This window comes from Notechis scutatus, chromosome 8 (genome assembly GCF_049901735.1).
Source record: "Notechis scutatus isolate UNSWTSFEM ecotype Mainland chromosome 8, rNotScu1.2, whole genome shotgun sequence".
In the NCBI taxonomy this organism is placed as follows: Eukaryota; Metazoa; Chordata; class Lepidosauria; order Squamata; family Elapidae; genus Notechis; species Notechis scutatus.
The window spans coordinates 22,821,643-22,847,768 of NC_142016.1; the positions used below are offsets into that span (position 1 = coordinate 22,821,643).

General features: G+C 43.7%; 1 protein-coding gene across 1 annotated transcript in view; it reads left to right on the forward strand.

The window, feature by feature from the left end:
• The first annotated feature begins 1,423 nt into the window (after window positions 1–1,423).
• Window positions 1,424–26,126, forward strand: part of TMEM145 (transmembrane protein 145) — a 31,537-nt gene continuing 6,834 nt past the window's right edge. Inside the window, exons 1-12 of the mRNA XM_087971119.1 lie at window positions 1,424–1,592; window positions 11,341–11,415; window positions 11,565–11,642; window positions 13,984–14,070; window positions 14,548–14,649; window positions 15,987–16,071; window positions 18,215–18,286; window positions 18,769–18,837; window positions 20,389–20,469; window positions 22,019–22,097; window positions 23,643–23,736; window positions 24,939–25,111. Of these exons, the coding sequence (XP_087827245.1) occupies window positions 1,470–1,592; window positions 11,341–11,415; window positions 11,565–11,642; window positions 13,984–14,070; window positions 14,548–14,649; window positions 15,987–16,071; window positions 18,215–18,286; window positions 18,769–18,837; window positions 20,389–20,469; window positions 22,019–22,097; window positions 23,643–23,736; window positions 24,939–25,111 (1,118 nt within the window). The 5' untranslated portion in view covers window positions 1,424–1,469. The remainder of the gene's footprint in view (window positions 1,593–11,340; window positions 11,416–11,564; window positions 11,643–13,983; window positions 14,071–14,547; window positions 14,650–15,986; window positions 16,072–18,214; window positions 18,287–18,768; window positions 18,838–20,388; window positions 20,470–22,018; window positions 22,098–23,642; window positions 23,737–24,938; window positions 25,112–26,126) is intronic.

Consider the following 26,126-nt stretch of genomic DNA (forward strand, 5'->3'; position numbering starts at 1 on the left):
TTGTCTGTAATTTTTCCCCCCACCCTGGGAAAGGATACAGGGACAGCCATTGACCCTGGAGGAGCACAGGTAGTCCTCTACTTATAACCACTTCGCAGGTGATCGAAAAAGGGACTTATGACCCATCCTCACGCTTACGACTGTGTAATTCAGGTCTGTCTGTAAACTCGACGGGCAAGACAGCCTGACTCCTTGGTGAAGTCTCGCTCATCCCTGTTATCTCATTCCCCCCACCACCAAAAAAAAAAAAAATGCAATGGAGAGGATAGTAAAGCCTTAGTAAGACCACACCTCTAGAGTACTGCATCCAGTTTTGGTCACCACACTATAAAAAAGATGTTGAGACTCTAGAAAGAGGGCAGAGAAGAGCAACCAGGATGATGAGGGGACTGGAGGCTAAAACATACGATGAACGGTTGCAGGAACTGGGCTTGGCTAGTCTAGTAAAGAGAAGGACCAGGGGACACAGGAGAGCAGTCTTCCAATATCTGAGGGGCTGCCACAGGGAGGAGGAAGGGGTCAAGCTATTTTCTAAAGCATCTGAAGGCCAGACAAGGAATAATGGATGGAAACTGAACAAGGAGAGATTCAACCTGGAAATAAGGAGGAACTTTCTGACAGGGAGAACAATGAAACTGTAGGAAGTTAGCACCCACCCCTCTCCTAGAAAATTGAAATATCCTAGGAAATATTAAAAAGGCAGAATATTTCCTCTAAAAAAAGAGTAGAAACTCACCTCAGAAGTAGAAGCTCACCCCACCTTTGTTAATGGGTGGGCCATTAAGGCCTGGGCCAGAATGCTTTACATAGCAAAGATCTCCAGGTAAAGCTATAGCAATTGCTCAAAAGCACTTCTTGAGCTTTTCCTTCCTCTTGAAGCATGTGATCTTCCTTTTCGCTTTGGAGCTTCAAGCCACGCGGTCCTCCTGTCCACCATTCCACCTTCCAAACAGCTTCCATGTTTCCAGTGTCTTTTTCCCCCCACTTGGAACTGAATCCCAGAAGGATTTTCCTTCCAACAAACCCATGGAACAGAAGTTGCCTTGGGAAGTTGTGGGAGCTTCATCCCTGGAGGCTTTCAAGAAGAGGCTGGGCTGCCACATGTCAGAAATGGTGCAGGATCTCCTGTTTGGGCAAGGGGTTAGACTAGATGACCTACAAGGCCCCTTCCCACTCTGATTATCCTGTTTAGGTTAGGAAGTCCTACACAGGACCTCCCCCCTCTCTTTCTCCCTTCCCACCCAAAGGAGAGAAGTTGGTTGGTGGTGGGGTGGATAGTAAGTGGGTGTTTTTTTTTACTCCTGGTCTACGCAGCGCCTCCTCCGTCTCCCAGTCAGGCTCGGGCTGAGAAAGGGGGAGAGAAAGGGGGCGGGTGGGTGGGTGGGAAACGGAGATCGTATCTCTTTAAACGGGAGCGCGCAGGGAAAGGGAGCCCAGCCAGCGGAGAGCTGGCCGGAGGAGGGTTGAGGATGGAGCCGTCCCAGCCTCTGCGACGGCTCCCTGGGGCTCGGAGGCTGCAGCTCCTGCTATTGATGCTGCTGCCTGAATGGTGTTGGGGCAAATACGTGAAAGGCAACCTTAGCACCAAGGAGGTGAGTCTGCAGGGGGGAGAAATTTTCTTGGAAGAAGGGAGAGGAGGGGAAGGGGTGCAAAACCGATCTGAGGTGCCCCCCTTCTGGCCTGGGCCTCCATAGCCGTGCCCGGCTTCTCAAGCTGCCATCTCAGCCTTTGCCACCTTCTGCGGGTGGTCCCGGCTGTGAGGGGGCAGGGGAGGTGTGTGTGTGTGTGTGTGTGCCCCCGACTCCCAACCCACCCTGGAGATCCCTTCGTCCTTCTCTCCCTCCCCACATATCCCCCTTTCATCACCCACTGAGATCCTTGCTTGGACCACCCCAGGAAGATCACACTGTCTCTTTAGTTGGTCCTTCCCACCCACCCCTCTTTTTTAAATCTCCCCTACCCCCCCACCAACCCTATGGGTTCTCTCCCTGCCCAGCCCCCTCTTCCCTCCCAGGGGGGGTTCTTTTTCTGGACTGTAAGGAGGAGGAGGAGGAGGAGGAGGAGGAGGAGGAGGAGGTGAGACCGGACAAAAGATTCTTACAAAAGATTCAGGAGCCCCTCCTCCCCATCTTAGCCGGGTGGGGAAAATGGTGCCTAATAATTCCAAATTCCAGACTGCAGGTGTCTTTGGCAGGCTCTGGCCTTTGGGGTGTGCCTGACACCTCCACTTCCAGGCTTGGAAGCAATGTTTGCCACCACGGTGAATCTCGGATACAAAGCTGGACAAGATGTGTTGTATGCATGCAGACAGGGTGTGTATGTGTATAGGTATATGTATGTATGTGTGTGTGTGTAATGTGTATCTATATGCGTGTGTGTGTATAAACACACGCACACACACACACATATATATATACAGAGAGAGAATATGCTGTTTATATATACGTGTGTACACACACGCGCACACACACACATAGAGTATGCTATTGATATATATATGTGTACACACACACACACACAGAGAGTATGCTGTTTATATATACGTGTGTACATACACATGCACACACACACACACACACACATATATATATATATACAGAGAGTATGCTGTTTATATATACGTGTGTACATACACACACACACACACATATATATATATATATATATATATACAGAGAGAGAATATGCTGTTTATATATACGTGTGTACACACACGCGCACACACACACATAGAGTATGCTATTGATATATATGTGTGTATACACACACACACACACACATATATATATACATATATACGTGTGTGTATATATAAATACATATATATAGACACACACACATAAACGTGTGTGTGTGTGTGTGTGTGTGTGTGTGCATGGAGGGCACTCTCTGTTTTTTCCTAAATGGATTCACCTGACCCAGGTGTGTGCCACGGGTGCTTTTGTCTGGTGGGAAAGGATGAGGTTGCAAACAACTTTATAGAGAAAGACGCCTTCCTTCTGAACAGGAGAACCGCCGAAGGGTCGGGATACTTTAAGGACACGTTGATCATTATGGAGGCTGACTTCATAGAGCAGGCTTTCACTTCATTAAATGTATGAAACGTTAATTCCGAATTGGCAGGAGCGCGTAAGGGCACTTACATACCTCCAAACAGACGAGGATGGGCAATGAAAACCAGAGCAGCCTGCAGCAATAATAGGTAGCAGGGTCCTTGGTGCTCTCTGAGCTTGGCTGGGTTGGGGTTTGTTGTTTTTGTTTTTTTGCAGATGTTTCATTACCCAACTAAGAATCATCAATCCTAGAAGGGACGGAGAGAGGAGGAGGAGGAAAGTGGGGTCTTCTCTGAACTTGGTTGTTTCCTTCCAGACATTTCATTAGCAAACTAGATAACTTCATCAGTATTAGAAGGGAGGAGGGTTTGGGAGGAGGAGGAGGAGGACTGGGACTGGGAGGTCCTTGTATTCTCTGAGCTTGGTTGATTACTCGCAGGCATCTTATGATCCAACCAGGTAACATCATCAGTGCTAGAAGGGGGTAAGGTTTACTCTCGTTTTATAACTTTTCCCGTCAATGTTGGTAGGAGTAGTCTCAGTGGCTTCTTGATTGGGTTGCTCTTTATTGTTGACTTGTTTGTCTAAGCTGGTGGTCCCTTGATTGGGGTATTGTTTGTTTCTGGACTGTTGGTCTAATGTAAATGTTTATCTCTGCTCATCTGGGCATTGATGGCTGGTGAGCAGGTGTCTTTTCACATTTCCTTTTTGGCTTTTGGCTTGTCTACTTTGAATGAGCTATAGTTGTTTTTTTATCTCTATGTAATATATCGATAAACAGGATGTCACACCCAGACCCCTTTCTGCTTCGTGTCAGTTAAGACCCGATATGAAGCATGGGGCATGTTAATCCATCAGGACAGGGCTTCCATTGTTCTACCCTCAAACTTGGCACCAGTTTTCCCCCACGTAACACCTTCCAGGACTGTAACCATTAGACAGCATGACCCTCAGCTCTGTCAGTGAGAAATTATGAAAAGTTTTGTCCTTCTGTCCTTTGGTGGCTATCATGGAGCTTTGTACCAAACAGGTAGATAGCTGTATTGAAATTGTCCTGCCATATAGTTTCCCCCTCGCTCCCTTTTCCCTAAAATCAGAAGGCGTCTGATCGCTACTGTTTTTCCAAACAGCAATTTTTTTAAAAAAGATTGCATGATGCAGATCTTGCACACCAAAGCTAATTCTCTATTCCATCTTTCAATTGTCAGGAGCAGACTCTGTTATTATTTTTATATTATAGAAGTGTTATTGGGTAGAGCTGGGAGTTTATTTGTCTGCTAGCTAGCATATTACTGGTCCAGGAAATAGCAAATGGAATGAAGTTGTGAATTAGGGGACATAAATTGACTTCCTTACTGAATCCAAGTCAGATTTGGGGATTAGTTGTCCTATTTTAATCCCTGTTCATTATCTACCTAGAAACATTAACAGAAAAACAGAGTTGGAAGGGACCTTGGAGGTCTTCTAGTCCAACCCCCTGCTCAGGCAGGATACCCTATACCATTCCAGACAAATCTCTTTTTAAAAGCCTCCATTGTTGGAGCATCCACAATTTCTGGAGGCAAGCTGTTGTATGGATTAATTGTTCTTCCTGTCATTAAATTTCTCCTTCATTCTAGGTTGCTTCTCTCTTTGATTAGTTTCCATCCATTGCTTTCTTATTCTGATTTCAGGTGCTTTGGAGAATAGCTTGACTCCCTCTTGTTTGTGGCAGCCCCTCAAATATTGGAACACTGCTATCATGTCACCCATGTTCCTTCTTTTCATTAGACTAGCCAGGCCCAATTCCTGCATTCGTTCTTCATATGTTTTAGCCTCCAGTCCCCTAATCATCATTGTTGCTCTTCTTTGCACTCTTTCAAGAGTCTCAACATCTTTTTTTTTACATCGTAGAGACCAAAACAAGATGCAGTATTCCAAGTGTGGTTCTTACCAAGGCATTACAGAGTGGTATAGATGTTAGTAAATTCTGATTTATAATAGGCTTCTGGGCTATGCAGGTAACTGGCATCTATTGATATATGTTTTGAGCAAGTTGACAGATGAACGCGATCTGGTAGAAAAACCGTGACTTCAAAAGGCAAAACACTTAATATGTGTGCACGTGGGCGTATTATAATCAATTCTTTGGGTAGTTTCACTAAACTGCTATCTGGAAGACTGTGGCATCTGTGTCACTTCATTCTGATCTATATCGTAGTAAGGGTAAATAACAAGGGTTGAAGAAGGAGTGAGGCTTTTTCACAGGACAGAGCAGAGATACATGCTATAGGAAGAAGTGCAAAAGAAAATGCAGGAATCGGAAATGTCTAGTCTAGTCAAAAGAAGGATTAGGGGTGACCTGATCAAGCAGTTTTCCAATATCTCAGGGGCTGCCCCAAAGAAGAGGGGGTGAACCTATTCTCCAAAGCACCAGAAGGCAAGGAAAGAAACAATGGGTGGAAATGAATCAAGGAGAGAAACAGTCTAGAACTAAGGAAAAAAATTCTGACAATGAAATCAGAAGTTGTGAATGCTCCAACACTGGAGGTTTTTAAGAAGAGGTTGGATAACTATTTGTCTGAAGTGGGTTTCTTGCATAAGCAGGGGGTTGGACTAGAAGACCTCCAAGGTCCCTTCCAACTCTGATGTTCTATGTTCTACGACCCACACATCCTGTAATTAATTGACTGATAGGATAATGGCAATCTGCAAAACAATCTGCAAAACAACTATTAATAGGCCAGTAAAAAAAATATACAACCGGCAATTTCTTTGCAAATTTGGAGCTGCAACCAGAGAAGGAGCTTCTCCTTCCTCCCCAAAATCTATTATTGCCTTTCTAGGAGCGTGGCTGCTAATCCTTTGGATTCTAGCAGGCCTCACTTTCATGTTTTTTTGGCTGCAGTTCCGGCAGCCTTTTAATTTGGGGGTGTTTTAGGGAGAGAAAAACCACAATCTCAGTGGATCTCTTAACATTTGGCCCGTTCCCCCGGGGAGAAAGCATGAGCAGGTGCCCCCCAAAACCCATAATTCTTCCCCAAACATTTGCCCCAGATTTTAGCTTGTTTCCTCTGCCTACTTCAGCCTTGGTACGGTTTCCGTGGAAACCATGAGCATGGGCTGTTGCCATGGGAACGTAGGATTCCCCCCCCCCCTTTTTTTCTTCTTCTTCTTTTTCTTTCCAGAGCAAGAAAATGGGGTTGAGAATTGGACGGAAAAGAAACAATGGGAAAGGAGCTAGCTTCTTCAAAAACTCATTTCTTCCACGCATTGAAAGCTCCTCGCTTTGATAAATATGTATATTCATCTGCGTAGATAAGCAAGCGTTTGCAGAGCCCTCTCCATTAAGTCTGTTGGCTGTTTTTGTATCTTTTCTTCCTTGGCTTGATCGGCCCAAAGTATTTCTGACCCAGATCCCAGAAGTGAATTATTCCCAAGCCTTTTGCAACAGCACAGGCTATTTCTGGCTGTTGAACTGACCCATCTTAACAGAATAGCAGAGTTTGAAAGGGATCTTGAAGATCTTCTAGTCCAACCCCCTTCTCAATCAGGAGACCCTATACCATTTCAGACATATGATTGTCTAATCTCTTCTTAAAATTCTGGAGATGACCTATTCCACTGATTATTTTCACTCCCTAGTTCTAGATTTGCTTTTCTCCTTGATTAGTTTCCATCCATTGCTTCTGGCCCGGTACCTTGGAGAATAGGTTGATCCCCTTTTTTCTGTGACAGTCCCTCAAATATTGGGAGATACATATCACACTGCCCCTGGTTCTTGTCTTCATTAGACCAGACATACCTAGATCCTGCAACTGTTTTAGCCTCCAGGCCTCTAATTATCTTTGTTGCTCTTTTCTGCACTTTCCCGAGTCTCAATATCTTCTTTTATATCTTGGCGACTAATGCAGTATTCCAAGTATGGTCTGCATCACACTGCGGGCTCATGTTTTTTAAAAAATAAATCTTAATCTTATTATTAACGGTACAGTGACATCATTATTACATATATCAATCTCATATACATATATACATTTATATACATTCATATACATTTATCTATAATTTTCTTCTCCGTTATCCTTATGTCTATTGTTTAACCATTTATACCAATTGTCCCAAACTTCATAATACTCCAACTCTTCTTTATCCTTTAATTTTAGCGTAAGTTTGTCCATTTCAGCACAATCTAAAAATTTTTTTGAATTACTAATTCCTCTGAGGGTGTGTTGTTTTGTTTCCAACATTGTGCGAATGCTATTCTCATTGCTGTCAATATATGTAATAGAATATATATATATAATCTTTTCTCTAGATTTCCTTTTAATTATTCCCAATAAGAACAATTCTGGTTTAAACTCTATCTGATCTTCCACTATTTCTTTTATTCTGTTGGCTCATATTTAAGTGGTTCTCCACTAAGATTCCAAGAGCACTTTTGCAGTTACTGCTGTTGGGCCAGGTACCATCTGTTTTACACTTGTGCATTTGGTTTTTCTTGCCTAAATGTAGAACCTTATTTTTCTCACCATTGTCTTGCTATTGATTACTGTAAGAACGTAATTCCCTCACTATATCCTTCAGAATAGGGTAATCAGGTTCTCTCTCTCTCTCTCTCTCTCTCTCTCTCTCTCTCTCTCTGTGTGTGTGTGTGTGTGTGTGTGTGTGTACACGTATACAATTTAAAGATTCTGCATGCCAAAAAGCTAGACTATGGCTGGTCCCTTCCAGTCAGTAAGAAAGAATCCAGAATAAATGCTTGGCTTGTCATGTAGTTAATTAGCTCAGCACTGAAAAAGAACAGCAACCGAAGGACGGAATGGATTGTGAGTTTATTTACTATTGTTTCCTTCTTTTTCTATTGATGAATGTGAGTACAGAGTACATTGCAAAAAAAAAAAAAAAAAGGTGGGGGGAACCTGCATTGCATTGTACAGGAATATTCTCAAAATTTGGCCAGAGACTGCTAGAAAGTGAAATTATTTAAGCATAGTTTAAATGTGCTTGTAGGCTTCATAATTAGGTAGTTTGGGGATTGTGAGATGGCAACTGCTTGCAAGCTGAAACAAAATGAGGTTCTGTGTTCAATTGATCTGTGTTGTGGTTGGTTTTATGATACTTAATTAAGAAAACAATGGGCATTAATTGGTGGTTACCTGTTGGCACCACGTAGCTAGCTCCTTTTCACACACCTGCAGCTAAATCTCTACAATTTAAGAGCTTGCTTGAAAACTCCCCAGAGTGACTTGCTCACAGGCACAAGTTGTGGCTGGCAATAGATCTTTCACAACCTCTAATAATTCACCTTCAAAGGTACAGTGGGTTGGACTAGAAGACCTCCAAGGTCCCTTCCAGCCTGTTATGCTTCACCCTGCTACCAAAAAGAAAAACCACCTTTGAGGACAAAAAGTTCTTACCTTGTTCTTTGGTTTTTCCTGTAGTACAGGTAGTCCTCGACTTACAACCGCATTGACACTTTTATTGCTAAGTGAAACATTTGTTAAGTGAATTGGGTGCCATCACAACCTTTTGTGCCACAATTGTTAAGTGAATCACTGCAATTTTAAAGTTAGTAACATGGTTGTTAAATGAATCTGGCTTCCCCATTGGCTTTGCTTGTAAGAAGGTCCCCAAAACGGGATCGCATGACCCCCGGGACACTGCGGCCCTCATAAATATGAGTCAGTTGCCAAGCATCTGACTATGGGGATACTGCAATGGTTGTAAGTGTGAAAAATGGTTGTAAATCCACTTTTGTCCAATGTCGTTGTAACTTTGAATGGTCAGTAAATGAACTGTTGTAAGTCAAGGACTATTTATATCCTCTGTATAGACCTACTCGGGTGGGATTCAAATTTTTTAACGACCGGTTCTGTGGGAGTGGCTTAGATGGTGGGTGTGGCATGGTGGTCATGTGACTGGGTGGACATGGCTTGGTGGTCGTGTTATTGGCTGGATGTGGCCAACTCAATATCACTCACATCGAGGCACGCATCTCCTCACCTAGCCTCTCATGACTGTGGGGATGCTGCAACAGTCGTAAGTGTGAAAAATGGTCATAAGTCACTTTTTTCAGTGCCATTGTAACTTTGAATGGTCACTCAACACAAGCAAAGTACCAGCAAAGGAGGGGGAAAAAACTCCAGAGATGTTCCTGAGACAGGAAGTCTAGTCCTGCCAAGAATGTAATAAGGGTTAACGGAGAGGCAGTTTCTTAAGCAACTCCAGAATGTTTCCTTCCTGCCTTCCTTACAGGATTAGGCCAGTAATTTCTTCTAACAACCGGTTCTCCGAACTGCTTAGAATGTGAACAACCGGTTCTCGTGAATAGATGCAAACTGGTAGAATCCCACCCCTGGACCTACTTCTTTTTGAGCCGTATCCATCATCATGTTGGCAATCCTATTTTGATCAACAGCTGCACAAAAAAAGTGTGGCCAAGTTTTGTCCAAAACCAGTCCTTTCGATTTTGAAGCCCTGATGTTCTTCTTCTGCCTGGACCTCATTCGCCTTCCATCTTTCCTTGGAGGATTTAGTGAGGGATGCCGTATTTTTCCGGGTGTCGCATCCCATGTCCAAAATATTCTAACTGTTTTCCTTTTTTATAGTTTTGATGGTTTCCCTTGGCTTTCCCAGGCGGCTGATTCCCCTCCTCGTTTCTGATTTTATTAACCCAACTTCTATGTAACAGCCAGGGGTGGGATTCTATCGGTTCGGGCTGGTTCGAGCGAACCGGATGTTAAATCTGCATCGGTATTTGAACCGACTAGCTGGCCCCACCCACCCTGCCCAGCCCCCTCCCAGGAGTCTCCACGCAGCCCATTTTCAATGCAGGTAAGGTCAGGATTCGCACGGAGGCTCTGGGAAGGGAAAAAACAGCCCTTCCGGAAATCCGGAAATGGGCCTGTTTCCAGCTTCCGGAGGGCCTCCAGAGCCTGCGGGAGGCCATTTTTGCTCTTCCAAAGGCCCCGGGGGAAGCCTCTGGATCCTTCCTCTTGGAAGTTCCGGTAGGCCACATCCCACTCAGCAACTGGGCGGCGAACTGGTTGCTGGGATTTTTTGAATCCCACCCCTGGTAACAGCCGCCTGCAAATCCATATTTCAAATTGCTACCCGTCTCTTTTAGTGGCTTTCTGTCCAGAGACCAACTCTCCACTCCGTGGAGCAGGATAGAAAAGATGGAGCATCTAACAAGCCTGAGTTTCAATCTTAGACTTAGGTCGTGACAGCGGAAGACCTGTATAGACCAGTGTTTGTCAATCTCTGCCATTTTAAGATCTGCGATCTTCAGCTTCCAGAATTCTGCTGCCTAGGGACTTCTGCACAACTTCAAATGGCTGAGATTGAGAAACACTAATAAAATATTTATTTATTTTATTTATTTATTTATTTATTTGATTTGCCAATTGTTTACAAGATAATAAGTATAAGTGTATACATAGTTGTGAATACATGAAATGGGTACATATAAGAAAAATAAAAGAAGAATAAGAGAAACAATAGGACAGGGACGGTAGGCACGTTGGTGTGCTTATGCACGCCCCCTACAGACCTCTTAGGAAAGGGGTGAGGTCAATAGTAGACAGTCTAAGGTTAAAGTTTTTGGGGTTTGGGGAAGAAACTACAGAGTCAGGTAGAGTATTCCAGGCATTGACCACTCTATTGCTGAAGTTGTATTTCCTGCAATCAAGTTTGGTGCGGTTAACTTTGAGTTTGTATCTATTGTGTGCTCTTGTGTTGTTATGGTTGAAGCTGAAGTATTCATTGACAGGTAGGACATTGCAATGTATGATTTTATATACCATGCTTAAATCAGACCGAAGACGGCGTAATTCAAGGTTTTCTAGTTCTAGAATTTCAAGTCTGGTGGCATAAGGTATTCTACAACGAGTAGAGGAGTGGAGAACTCTTCTTGTGAAATATTTCTGGACTTTCTCAATTGTGCTAATATCAGATACGTAATGTGGGTTCCAGACTGATGAACTGTATTCGAGTATTGGTCTAGCAAATGTTTTGTATGCTCTGGTTAGTAGTGTGATATTACCCGAGAAAAAGCTACGTAGGATTAGGTTAACAACTCTTAATGCCTTTTTGGCTATGTAGTTGCAGTGGGCTCTAGCACTTAGATCATTAGAGGTGAGTATTCCAAGGTCCTTTACAGAGCTTGGGTCATCAACAAGATCTTGACTATTCAGCTTGTATTTTATTTTCTGATTTTTTTTGCCAATATGTAAGACAGAGCATTTATTTGTTGAGATCAAAACTGACATGTTGTTGCTGTTGTTTTCTCCTTTTTTTTCCCCAGGATTGGGTCTTTTTGACTAGATTCTGCTTTTTTTCCGACTATGGACGCCTGGATTTCCAGTTCCGCTACCCAGAGGTATCTTTCAACATTACATGGTGCATTTTAGGGATACCTTGCAACCATTCCCAGCCTACGAAATTTCTCCCTCATCCCGGATAAGTTTGCAATTAGGAAATTGTGCTGCTGTCAACATAACACTCTCTTTTCTCTTCTTCTCTTTGAAGAACAAATGTTGTGAGAACATCCTTCTGTATTTTGATGATCCTTCTCAGTGGCCGGCTGTTTACGAAAAGGGAAATAAGGTCAGTTTTTATTGATCATTGCACACCAGATGGATTCTGCTTTTTTCTCCTCCTTCTCCTTTTTAAAGTTTTATTTCTTGAGTTAAATTAATTCTGCCATGCCAATTATGGCCTGACGTTGATCTTCAATTGGATTGTTCATTTGCAGGGGAGTTACTGTGTAACTGAAGCACTACTATTGTCATGATTCCAGCAATTGCCTCAATTAAATAATGAGTCTTGAGCCAAACTTCCAAAACTTCAAAAGGATTTATTGGGAATTAACATGTCCAGCAGTGCCTGGGTGTAGCTGACTCTGAGACACATCATTCACTGTCACCCTTGATCCTGGTTTTTCCCACCCCCTGGGTGTATCGTAATTCATATTCTCCAATGGGGCACATCCATAGCCAAGAGCCATCCATCATGCTCTCCAGTTAGTATTTTGCACGGCAGAAACTTCAGTCACCTAGTTACTTTCTTTGAAAACATTTATGGAATGCATTTTCGGTTTTGCAAACTGCTACACTGCTCCCCACCTCCCTTTCTGTTGGCAACTCTAAAAAGATCAGAGAAATAGTTTATGAGTTGACAGAGACATTTGTTAAGTCAGTTTTGTCCCGTTTTTATGACCCTTCTTCCCACAGTCGCTAAGTAAATAGCTGAAGTTACTAGTAACACGATTGCTAAGTGAATCTGGCTTCCCCATTGACTTTGGCTGGGGAATCACATGCAGCTTGTCATAACTATATGCCAGTTGCCAAGCGTCCAAATTTTAACCATGTGACCATTTCATGCAACGGTCGTATGTATGAAAACTGATAGTAAGTCATTTTTTTCAGTGCCATTGTAACTTTGAATGGTCACTAAACAAATGGTTGTGAGTCAGGGACTACCCGTATAGTGTCCTTTCTGTTGAAGCAAAATGTCTAGTACAGCTGTCAACAGTGTCCTGTTATCATTGCACTGAATTCTCTTTTTTCTCTTTCTCTTTTTCTTCTTTTTTCTCCTTCCTTTTGTTTTTATTTTTCTTTTCTTCTTTTTCTTTCTTTCTTTCTCATTCTCTTTTCTCTTTCTCTTTCTCGTCTTCTTTCTTTTCATTTTCTTCTCCTCTTCCTTTTTCTTGTTGCTTACACATTACTTTCTGGGGCCAGGGCTTTGGATCATTTCAAATAGCTGAATCTCATAATGCCCCTGATGGGATGGTATTCTAGTGGAGAAAAAAGGGAACCGCCACTCCTAAAAGTCAACCAGACTAAGGAAACCACAGTTACGCAAGCTCACACTACTTCCATTAAATGGTTATAGCAACGGAATGTTGCAAGTCTGGATGCGCCTTCCTACTTCTTTCTTTTATCTTTGTGAGGTCTTTCTCAGGCTACAGTTCTGGCCTGGACTCAGGTTTCTTTTATCTAACTCAGAGGTCTTCAAACTTGGCAACTTTAAGACTTGTGGACTTCAATGCCTAGAATTCCTCAGCCAGCTTTCCTGGCTGGGGAATTCTGGACGTTGAAGTCCACAAGTCTTAAAGTTGCCAAGTTTGGGGACCCCTGATTTAACTGTTGTCTTGATTGCAGCTCTTGCAATCTTGGTCTCTTCCAGTTCTGTTAGTCTGTTATTCTTTCTATGTACACGTGTATCCATTCCATCAAGCCCAAGAAAGTCTGGAATGGTATATAGGATCTTCTGCCATGGCAGGGGGTTGGACTAGAAGACCTCTGAGATCCTCCCAACCTTATTATTCTATGTTCTATTTTCTTCCTCTTATTCCTGTGGGTTATAGAGGTAAGAGGAAAAGGATCCTAAAATCTTCCAGATGCTCCTGAAATTCAATTTTAGCACCCTTCCTCTTGGCCTTATTGGCTGGGTAGGTAGTTTAGGAACAATTCAAGAAGAGATTGGACTGCCATTTGTCAGAAATGGTGTAGAGAGGGTCTCCTTCCTAGACAGGGGGTTGGACTAGATGACCTACAAGTTCCCTTCCACCTCTGTTAATCTGTAATCTGGAAGACGATCGATCTCTTAGATCAGCTCTAGAGTATTATGGGGACCTAAAATGAATTAAAATCTGATTTTGTTGCGTCTCCGAGGGCTCATCGTACAGGGAGACGGCTTACAAAATTGTGAGTTTCTGATCTATTGTGCTACTATAAATAAGTAAATCGAGGAACGAAAGCCTCTTTGTGAGACAACGACACGATTTGCTGCACTAATGGAGCAGCAACTGAATGAGAAATTGTACCCTGTTTTGTGTTCTTCTGATTCCAAATTCATTGGAAGGACTGAGCCTTCGGGGCAAACAGGGCCTGTCATGCCTCTGCATGAGTCACTGTTCTAGGGCTCTCTTTGGTCTTCTCCTTAGGATTGTCTGATGAAGGAATCAGTTATCCGTCCGGAAAACAATCAAGTTATCAATCTTACAACCCAGTATGCCTGGTCTGGGTGCAAGGTAAGAGATTTCAATAGCTGCAGGGGGATTTTGGTCCTCCAGAATCAATGTTATTCTGTCTCAGCAATTTTAAGTGGTATGGACTTCAACTCCCAGAATTCCCCAGCCCAGCATGCTTTAAGATGGGTGGACTTCAACTCCCAGAATTCCCCAGCCCAGTATGTTTAAGATGGGTGGACTTCAGCTCCCAGAATTCCCCAGCTCAGCATGCTTTAAGATGGGTGGACTTCAACTCCCAGAATTCCCCAGCCCAGCATGCTTTAAAATGGGTGGACTTCAACTCCCAGAATTCCCCAGCCCAGCATGCTTTAAGATGGGTGGACCTGTTCTTGAACATTCTTGCTATTCTTGTTCAAGTTGAAGTCCACAAGTCTTAAAGTTGCCAGGATTGGAGGCCCCTGCTGTGGATGATAATGCAAAGGGAACAATCAGATGTTGCTACTTTGAGGTATATTTTTTGTGCCTTTTCTCATCCAGATGGTGACCGAAAATTCAATCCGGTATCTGAGTTGCACAAGCGGGAGAAGTTTTCGATCTGTCCGGGAACGCTGGTGGTATGTGGTTCTCAGCAAATGTGGGGTGAGTCTGTCTGTACCCCTCCCCTCCCTCAGCCTGGATCCCTTCCCATTGAGGCAGGGGTGTCAAAAGTTCAAACTCAAGGCCCGGGGGCCGGATTTGGCTGGCAGGGTGTTTAGATCTGGCCCACAGGGCTGCGCTACAAACAGCAAAGGACCGGTCCGCAGTGCCTCTGCCAGTGAAAACGGAGCTGGTGTGTGTGTGTGTGTGTGTGTGTGTGTGTGTGTGTGTGTATACGCCCCCCCAAGCTCTGTTTGTAGAGGGTTGTAAGAGGCTGTCCCTGCCAAAAATGTGCCACCCTCTCACCCCCCCAACCTCCATTTTCACTGGCAGAGGCTAGCAAAATTAAAACTCAGAACAAAACAAAAAAAGTGACATGTTTCCCCTTTTGCATTTGAGCATGCAAGAAGGGATAGGAAAGGAGAAAAGGACAGAGGAAAGACAAAGAAAAAGAAGGGAAGGTGGGAAGACAGCAAGGAAGGAAAAAGAAGGAAAGAGGGGAAGGAAGATGAAAGGAGAATGAAGAGGGAATAGAAAAGCACAAGGAAGGAAGGAAAAGAAGGAAGGAAGGAAGGAGAAAGGAGAAGGAAGAGGAAGGAAAAAGAAGGAAGGAAGGAAGGAGAAAGGAGAAGAAGGAAGAAAAAGGAAGGAAGGAAAGAGGAGAATTAAGAGAGAAGGAAAAAGAAGGAAGGAAGGAAGGAAGGAAGGAAGGAAGGAAAACGAAGAGGGAAGAAAAAGGAAGGAAGGAAAGAAAGAATGAAGAGGGAAGGAAGGAAGGAAGGAAGGAAGGAAGGAAGGAAGGAAGGAAGGAAGGAAGGAAGGAAGGAAGGAAAGGAAGGAAGGAGAGAGAAAGGAAAATGAAGAGGGAAGGAAAAAGGAAGGAAGGAAAGAGAAAGGAGAATGAAGAGGGAAGGAAGGAAGGAAGGAAGGAAAGGAAGGAGAGAGAAAGGAAAATGAAGAGGGAGGAAAAAGGAAGGAAGGAAAGAGAAAGGAGAATGAAGAGGGAAGGAAGGAAGGAAGGAAGGAAGGAAGGAAGGAAGGAAGGAAGGAAGGAAGGAAGGAAGGAAGGAAGGAGAATGAAGAGGGAAGGAAAAAGAAGGAAAGAAGGATATAATGAGAGTGAGGAAGGGTCTGAGGGAAGTCCTGCCTTACCACTTGGCCAGCACAGGTGCCCGCGACCCGACTGACGTCAAGCTGGCCACACCTACCATGGCCACAGCCACGTCCAACTCACCACCCCCAAGGTCAGACACAACCCCAATGCGGCCCTCAATGAAATCGAGTTTGACACCCCTGCGTTAAGGTTCTCTGCTGATGATCAGCCCCTTTCTCTTGGACAGGGCGACGGCTTGGAACTGGAATACGAGATGATTTTGACGAACGGCAAATCGTTCTGGACACGTCATTTTTCCGCGGATGAATTTGGTAAGATTTTCGGTAGCTCCGTACGGTTCCCCTTCCAGCAGCCCGCAGGGGGAATATCCCAGAATCCCCTGCAACCCCTGCAAGAGTTAAAAAAGTCAGGCCAAGATGACGAAAGCAGTTCGATAGATTCTGAGTCCTTTTTGAAGCTCTGCGTATTCTGGTCATTTTTTTTCTGCTACTATTATAATTAATTTGAATACTTCTGTTTTTGGCAGCATTCCACAGCAATGATAGGCATGTGCTTACCTTGGGGGACTGTTTGAGTTTAATTCCGGCTGGGAATGAAAACAATTCCCAGTGTTGCAATAAAATAGGTTTTGTTTTTAAAACAAGTTTGTGAATAATTAGTTTACGAAGCCTGGGTCAGAACAACCTCAGCTTAAGCGTGGGAACTTTCTGCCCTGTCTTATTTATTTATTTATTTATTTATCTACTTACTTACCTACTTAACTTATTTATTTATTTATTTATTGAATTGTTATTGCTGCCTATTCACCCATGGCGACTCGAGGCAGCTTACAGAATAGAAAACCACATTTAAAACAATAAAAACTAAGAAAAAGGAATCAAATCAGTGAATAAAGTACAATAGAACAAAATCAACCCCCAATTCCCACCCACTTTCCCCGGACCGACCACAGCAGATCCCACGAGCCATTCGATGGGCTCCATCCCGCTCTGGGTTCCCCAAGCCTGCTGGCAGAACCAGGTTTTCAGTACCTTACGGAAGAGTATTAGAGAGGAGGCCGTCCTAATCTCCTGGGGGGTGGGTGATGTTCCAGAGAGAGGGAGCCACCACAGAGAAGGCCTTTCTTCTGGGTCCCACCAGGTGTATCTCCCTGGGGTTGGGACCCATAACATTCCCTGCCTCCCCGAGGGGAACATGTAATGTAATAATGATTTATAATATGTGATGTGGGGGGCGGAATTAATATGGCAAATAGGTGCTCCCATAGAAATATGTGACCTAATTGATAAGAAATGTGCTAGATGTTTAAGATATGAACACATATTAATATTAATGAATAGATTTGTATTGGTTTTGATGATATTGTATAATGTCAGAATGTACCAGACAGAATCCCAACGTAAGTTATGTACTTTAAATCAAGTATTATAAATATAGGGGAAAGAGACATAGGCGTCATACTCCAATCAGTGTACAGGAGAAGGTTTTTCTTTTTTTTCTTTTAAGAAGAAAGATAAACGGATAGTTGGAAATAGAACAGACAAAGAATAATAAATATTATGATTTGAATTGAGAGGAGATAAATAAAATAAAATTGAGAAAATTTAAAAGAAAGGAGAAGCTATATAGAAAAATGAAAATGTAATAAGATATGGAATGGTATGTAAAATAAATATGAATTTGAATGTGTGTCTGTACCAAGAGTTTTGACCCGGGATTAAGCAACTTTCAGAAAAGAGATCTTTTATGTTTTTATGTCTTGTATTTTTGTATGTTTTGTATGTTTTTAAAAATTAATAAAAATTTGTTCAAAAAAAAACAAAACCCATTCCCTGCCTCCCCGCTCTAATGGGTCGGGTAGATGTGACCAGTAAGAGACGGGTCCCCTCAGATCGTTTATGGCATCTGGACAAAGATGGATGTTGAACATCATAGCCAACCCAAACAAACCCCAGTTCTGCCTGAGAAAGAGAGCAAACCATTACAAATATTCTGGTATTTTTAACTTTTGAGTGTCAGTAGAGTCTTTTTTTTTTAGCAGAATAAAGAAAAAAACGTAGAGCGATAGGAGCAGACAGAAAAAGGAAAAAGGAACAACAACATTATACATACACACACAGAGAGGATTCTCTCATGGGTACATAAACACATAAAGAAGCTTCTCACCCAGAACTGAAGAAGCTTCTTGGATGAGAAGTGAAGCATCTTCAAAGAAAAATTAGAAAGTCCAGTTGCCTCTTGAAAAAAGCACCTTTGGGACAAGTTTGAAGAATACCTCTCTAATGGCAGATGTCCTTTTAGTGCAGGGGTCCCCAAACTTGGCAACTTTAAGACTTGTAAACTTCAACTCCCAGAATTCCTCAGGAGTTGAAGTCCACAAGTCTTAAAGTTGCCAAGTTTGGAGACCTCTGTTTTAATGTGTCCTTTTTTTCTTCTTCCTGTTTTTTTTTCCAGGTATCTTGGAAACTGACATCACTTTCCTACTTATATTCATCCTGATCCTCATCATTTCTTGCTATTTTGGCTGTAAGTACTAAAGAATCTTGGTGCTGGTGAACCTGGTTCATGACTTCCTGTTTCTGACTGAATGTGATTGATGACATTAGATTTGAGCAAATGCAGTTCCTTGACTTATGGCCACAAATAGGACCAGAATTTCCCATCGTTAAGATGTTACAATTCTACGTCAACTCAGATCCAGTTTTAAAATCATTTTTACAAAAATTGCTAAGCGAATGGTGGTCGTCAAATAGAATTTCTGAATGGGCATTTCCAGCAAAAAAAAAAAAAAAGGTATCACAATCAAATCACTGTGAAACAGTATATAAATCTAAGGGCTGTTGCTCTTGCTATCATATGATTGCAGGACACTGCAATCCGTCGTAAAGAGGAGCCAGTTGCCAAGCACTTGGATTGCAGGGGTGGTGCTACGCTGGTAAGATTGTGGAATCTGTGGCAGACACGCTGAATTGTAATTATGATTTTTCCTTTGGTTGTTTTTTTTTCAGATCTGTTGAAAGGCCGGCAACTTTTGCACACCACATACAAAATGTTCATGACAGCAGCTGGAGTAGAGGGTAAGTTTGAGGAAAACCAGGGAGCCAGTGTGGTCTAGTGGTTAAGGTACCTGTCTAGAAAGCGGGAAACCATGAGTTCTAGTCCTGACTTAGGCACAAAAGCTGGCTGGATGACTTTGGCTCAATCACCAGGAGATGGTGAGTTCTAGTCCTGCCTTAGGCATGAAAAGTAGCTGGTTTACTTTGGGCGAACTGCCAGGAAATGGTGAGTTCTAGTCCCGCCTTAGGTATGAAAGCAGCTGGGTTACTTTGGGCCAATCACCAGGAGATGGTGAGTTCTAGTCCCATCTTAGCCATGAAAGTCAACTGGGTGACTTTGCTTAAGGGAAAGGGAATTCCTATTAAAATTATTTCCACCTGTAGTATAGGTTTGGATTTAGAAGATAAAGTATTTTCCTTTGAGCTGACCTGCCTTCCTGTGATTTTGTGTCTGCATCTTCCACTTTAAAAAAGAAAAGCTGCATTTTCTGTAACAGATGGTAAGGAACAGATTGCACCTAAATATTCACATTGGTAGCTGTATAAATAACGGCAGTTCTGCGATTCCCGGAATCGTTTGGGAAAGGGCAGGTGGAGACAGGTGGTAGCGGAAGAAATTAGAAAATACGAGGGTTGTCATTTAAGATCCAATAATAGAAAGAAGAGAGAAGCCAAAACTAAGGAAAGAGCAGTGACTGAAATCTGCCAGGTGCAAAGAATCAAGACTATGCATTAAGTTACAATTCAGGATATTTATTGCTCAAGGCTATGCACAGGAATCTAATCAATTACAGTTCAACAGTAAATTGGCACCAGATAAGGGCCAATAGAATTCAAGAGGGGTTGGATGCAGACTTTTGTAGGAATGCATTGATTCTCAACCGATGACTTGTTTAACTCTGCCCCACAACTCTGCTTACTTTTCTACAAATCCTCCCCATGTCATTATTATGCTACTGTTCTGACCCAAGCCTTGTTCAAATCAAACAATGTATAAAAGCAAACCTTTTTAATGCGGCGCTGTGAATTATGTGCATTCACAGCCAAGAGTCATTCAAAACTAATTGTCCCGAATAAGAGCAAGCCCTTTCAAGGTTGCGAAAGGCTGCCAAGAATAAAAGACTAATTGCAGATCAATATCCCAAGCCAGAAGTTTCCAAAAACAAACCGGAGTAAGCAGGGCTTCAACAAGGACTCTGAGTAGAAAGAAACTTCTTTGCTTCCTGCAAAGAAGCCAACCCCGAAGGCTGGCTTTTATCCCTTATGGGAGGGACCATCACTTTCCAGCCTTACTCTGAGTTGCCCATGCTGCTTCAGCTGCTCTTTCCTTCGAGCAGCCCTGCGCACACGCGCACTGAGAACAGGCTCCCCGGGGTCCTCTTTGTCACCGCTGCCAGAGTCCACGACCTCCGAAGGCAGCACCCCACTCTGCAATAGTCCTGGCCCCATCCCTGCATCACACGCAGGCCCCTCGTCTGAGTCCTCGCTCTCAGAGACCTCAGCTGTCCGCACCTGCTGCCGGCGAACCACAACAGTTACATGCATGTTATGTGTCTCCTATTTCTTCTCCAGTACTCAGCCTGATGTTCTTCTGCATATACTGGGGCCAGTATGCAAGTGACGGGATTGGAAACGACAGTCTGAAGATCTTGGGTAGGTTATCAGGGATGGGCCTTCCCATTTACCTGATGGATTCCCATTAAACCATGATTTGTGGAACCGCCACAGTCACTGGTTTCACACATAACATGAAAACCATCAACTATGATGAACAAGCCATAATGTCTATGTTGACACCTCATCTGGAGCTGGGACTTGGTTTCTTTGTTCTTGGGGAAGTGTAAGTGAACCAAGCCAGCTGTGTCAGGGATGTATCCCATTGATCAGACCACAGAAAACCTTGTGGGCTCCACTTCATGGGAATGGGTCAGGTTCCATTCTTGGCCCCACCTACAATTTCCAATATCTCGGGTTGAAAAGTTACAGTTTGAAACTTAGAGAACTCCAGTATCGTTTAGTGCAGTGATCCCCAACCTTTTTTACGCCGCGGCCCGGTATCCCCAACCTTTTTTATGGCGCGGCCCGGTACCGACATCAGCTGGGCGCCGCCATCTTGTTTTGATGAAAAAGTGCTTCCAGTGAGCTTTCTACCCGGAAAAGCTCACCGGAAGCACTTTTTCATCAAAACAAGATGGCGGCGCCCAGCAAGCCAGCGGCCCGGTAGGACTTGTTCCACGGACCGGTACCGGTCCACGGACCAGTGGTTGGGGACCCCTGGTTTAGTGTACAGTCCCTGTTTCCAGATAAGTGGAACTCTCAGCTCTCCGAATTTTCAACCATAGAGGTTGTGGTTAGGGGATTATAGGGGGGTGGACTAGAAGACCTCCAAGGTCCCTTCTAACTCTGCTATTCTGTTCTAGTCTCTACTCTATCTAACTTGGGTCTCCCCAGATACGGTGGAACTGAAGTCCATATCTATGGAAGCTGAAGAAACTTACATTTTGCTTGTTCAGCTTTCAGCCTTCTTCACTCGCTAAAACTGTTGGAACTGTTGGCGATATGAGGTGGAGGAGGATGGAAGTTGTCATCCACCGTATCTGGGGAGACCCAAGTTAGATAGAGTAGAGACTAGAACAGAATAGCAGAGTTAGAAGGGACCTTGGAGGTCTTCTAGTCCACCCCCCCCTATTCAGGCAGGAAACCCTATACCATTTCATACAAAGGGTTATCCAATCTCTTCTTAAAAACTTCCAGTGTTGAAGCATTTACAACTTCTGGAAGGATGTTGTTCCACTTATTAATTCACCGTCAGGAAATCCCTCCTTAGTTCTAAGTTGCTTCTCTCCTTGATTAGTTTCCATCCATTGCTTCTTGTCCTGTTTTCATGTGCTTTGGAGAATAGCTTGGCTCCCTCTTCTTTGGGGCAGCCCCTGAGATTTTGGAAGACTGCTATCACGTCTCCCTAAGTACTCTTTTCATCAAACTAGACATACCCAGTTCCTGCAACTGTTCTTTATGATGTTTTAGCCTCCAGTCCCCTAATCCTCTTTATGACTCTTCTCTGCCCAGATAAGATGCAATCGACCATATTAAGTTTTATGGAGTAGTGTTGTGTCTCAGCCCATCCTTATGAAGACTATTTTAAATCTTTTACTGCCTTAGGTTCACACACTTATCTCCTTTTTTCTCTCCCCATTTCCAGCGAAGCTCCTTTTTTCCGTCAGTTTTCTGATCTTCCTTTTGATGCTAATTCTCCTGGGAAAAGGATTCACAGTCACCAGGTACCAGCACAGCCGATGGGGGGGGGGGGCGTGGAACCACAGAGACGGCGATAGGGTGGGATTACAGAGAGGGAGGGATGGTCTGAATTGGATACGTACCCACCGGACTGTCGTAACTTCGAACAGTTGCTAAGCAACTGGTCATAAACCGAGGACTACCTATAGAGAACCGTAGCTTTAGGAAAAGGAGTGGTAAAACATTGCCAAAGAAATGATTTTACCACTCTGACCACATCTGTGCTTCCTATCATTCTAAAGGAGGATCCAAAGGGGCAGAAGAAATGTAGGGAAAGTTGTTGAGTTAGGAAGCAAAGCATGTGTGAACCATATTGAGGTGGAAAAAGCAACAGAGATTGGGAAGTTGAGCGATGTTCAAAAGTTCTGCAGTTGGAACTAAGAGTAGAGGTGGTATTTAGCCGGTTCGGACCGGTTCTGGCGTACCGGTAAGAGGAAATTTTGAGTAGTTTGGAGAACCGGCAAATACCGCCTCTGGTTGGCCCCACCCACCCACCCCCACCATTCCATCTTCTATATTCTCTTGTTTTTTTTTAGTTCAGCTGACTCGCGGGGCAGAGTGGATTGCCGTGCCTCAGCTGAGCTAAAAAAACAGCACAGCGTTGATACAGAGGGTGATGTTGAGCCCTTTGAGCACGTGCGTGAAGCGCACTCTCAGAAACGGTGAGGGGGCGGAAAGGGGTTTGAAAGCGCAAGTGCGGCAGCTTGGAAACCGGAAATGCATTCCATACATAGTTTTTCAAAGATAGTAACTAGGCGACTGAAGTTTCTGCTGTGCAAATTTCTAACCGGAGAACATGATTGATGACTCTTGGCTATGAATGTGTCTCACTGGAGAATATGATGTCAACTAAAAAGAGACTCCTTTGGTCTTTTTAGCTGCCAGAAAAGGCGAGTGGGGGGAAAACAAGGCATTCCTTAAATGCCTAGATAATCATCCCGGCAGCCCAAAGTTGTCGCAGCATAAGAAGGTTATTGAAGAGCATGATGGATGACTTTTGGAGATGAATGTGTCCCATTGAAGAAGTCACATCCATGGGGTGGGGGGAAGACCAGGGTCAAGGGGGAAATGTATGATGTAATTTAGTATCGGCTGCATCCAGCTAACACCGACATGGCCACTTCTAATAAATCAATTTTCTTTTCTCCGAGATGCGGCTAGAGACTTTTGATTTGAGTGAAGGTGGATTTGTTGGAGCTCTGACATATGAATTACGATACACCCAGAGGGGTGGGGGAAAACCAGGGTCAAGGGTGACCATGAATGATGTGTCTCAGCGTTGGCTAGGCCCAGGCAATGCTGGACATTTTAACTCCCAATAAATCCTTTTGAAGTTTTGGAAGTTTGGCTCGAGGCTCATGATTTAAATGGGGGTAACTGCGGGAATCCTGACACCACCCCTGACTAAGAGGATTGTGGAGAATAGCTTGGAGTTTGTGTTGTTGTGTTCCAAGGGGAAAGAAGGTTGTTAGCATACAAGGCAGTGTTTCCTTTTCCGTAATTCTGGCTCATGGCTCCTTGTTTGGCAGGGGACGGATCAGCCACACAGGGTCCATCAAGCTCTCGGTGTACATGACTCTGTACACCATCACCCATGTTGTGCTGTTCATCTACGAGGCTGAGGTGAGTTCCCTTGCCTTTTCAGCTACGTATACTTTGAGGGCCACACAGATTTAGTTTGCATTTTTCTGCGTTCTGGTTATTTCCTAGATCAAACGGTCTTTCCTGCCGTGGTTCCCAACTGCAAAAATAGTCTCCCCACGCCCCCTACCCCAGCAATGCGCTGGCACTCCTAACCACAAGAAGCTTGTGCATCTAGATGAGTCAGGAATTTGATTTAATGTAAATTCCCTGCCTAGTTTGTCTTGCAAATCATCAAGAACCAATAAAGGAGAATTATTTATAGCTCCGGGTTGAAATGAGAGAGCCTCGGTGCTCTTCGAGTTTGGTGATTTTCTTGCTGACGTTTTGTTACCAAATTAGGTGTCAACATTAGTGCTAGAAGGAAGTGGGGATTTGGGAGGAGGAGCAGAAGTTAGAAGCAAGAGGAGAACTGTGGTGTCCTTGGTGGTCCCTGAGCTTGGACGTTTTCTTGCAGATGTTTCATGACCCAACTAGGTAACATCATCCATTTCAGAAGGGAGTGGGGTTTATAAACACAGAACAAACCTCACTCCCTTCTAGCACTGATGATGTTACCTGGTTGGATCATGAAACGTCTGCAAGAAAATTATCAAGCTCTTAAGAGCACCAAGGTCATCCCAAATCATCAATAAATTAGGCTAAGGCTTATCTTTGTTGCTCTTTGTTGCACAACTTTGTTGCACGAACTATAATTAGTGTCAACTAAAAAAATATTCCTTTGGTCTTTTTAGTTGCCAGCAGAAAGGGAGTGGGGGAAAGCAGTGAATTCCTTAAATGCCTCGGATAATCGCCTTGGCAGCTCAAAGTTGTCCCCGGGCAAGAATATTACTGGAGAGCATGATTGATGACTCTCGGCTATGGATGTGTCCCATTGGAGAATATAATTCCAAGGGTGGGGGGAAGACCAGGGCCAAGGGGAAAATGAGTGATGTATTTTAGTGTCGGCTGCACCCAGCTAACGCTGACATGGTCACTCCTAATAAATCAAATTTTTACTCTGAGATTTGAATGGGGGTGGATTTGTTAGAGCCCTGGCAGCTTGCTACCCCACTACGATGAATCTAGAAATCTCCGTAACTGATTAGTGGGGAAATCATCTTGCTCTGTGGAAATTGTGTCGCTTTTTTTAATCGTTACTTCCCCAAGTTTTTTATACCCACTTCCTTCCTTTCGGTGCTCAGTTCTTCGATCAGGCTCAAGTACTGTACACCTACGAATCTCCAGCTGGATATGGCTTGATTGCCTTGCAGTTTGTGGCTTACATCTGGTTCTGCTACGCCATACTCATCACTCTCAAGCAATTCCCAGAGAAACAGCCTTTCTACGTGCCATTCTTTGCTGCTTATACCCTTTGGTCAGTAAGTTTAGAAGATTAACAGGGCAGGAAAAATATTTGGGGGGGTCCTGTCAAAAGGTATTAATTTGTTCATTAAAATTTATATGCTGCCTGTCTCACTCTCTCTCGAGTGACTCCAGGAGACTTACAATAGTATAAAAACATGAAGGCATTAAAATCTTTGATAACAAATAAATAAAAGATTAAGTAACTGAATATGAAGAGCAGAGGGTAGAGCAGTGGTTAGAATGCAGTATTGCAGGCTAATTCTGCCGACTGCTAGCAGTTTGATCCAGACCAGCTCAAGGTTTATTCAGCCTTCCCTCCTTCCGAGGTGGGTCAAATGAGGACACAGATTGTTGGGGCAAGAGGCTGACTTGGTAAAGCATTTAGAGAGGGCTGGAAAGCACTGTAAAGAGGCATATGAGTCTAAATGCTATTGCTTGGGAAGGAAAGGAAAGGAAAGGAAAGGAAAGAAGGAAAGGAAAGGAAAGGAAAGAAGGAAAGGAAAGGGAGAACGAAGGAATGGAAATGTGAAGGAAGGAAAGAAGCCATAGTGGAACAGTGGTTAGAATACAGTATTGCAGGCTAATTCTGCCATCTGCCATTAGTTTGATCCAGACCAGCTCAAGGTTGACTCAGCCTTCTGTCCTTCCGAGGTGGGTCAAATGAGGACCCAGATGCGGTCAAGAGGCTGACTCTGTAAACCGCTTAGAGAGGGCTGTAAAGCACTGTGAAGCGGTCTATAAGTCTAAGTTCTATTGCTATGTCCCAGTTCCACCATTGTTATGTTGGCTGCTAGAGGTCCCTCCATGAAGGCTTAGTTGTTACTTTAAGGCAGTGTTTCTTAGCCTTGGCAGCCTTAAGACGGGTGGACATCAACTCCCAGAATTCCCCAGCCAGGATGTAAACGTGGGAACTGGCCATCAGTCACTTTTTTCAGTGCTGTTGTAACTTTGAATGATCACGAAATGAATGGATGTTAAGTCAAGGACCATTTGACATGGAATCTAATGCTTTAGGCCAGGGGTGT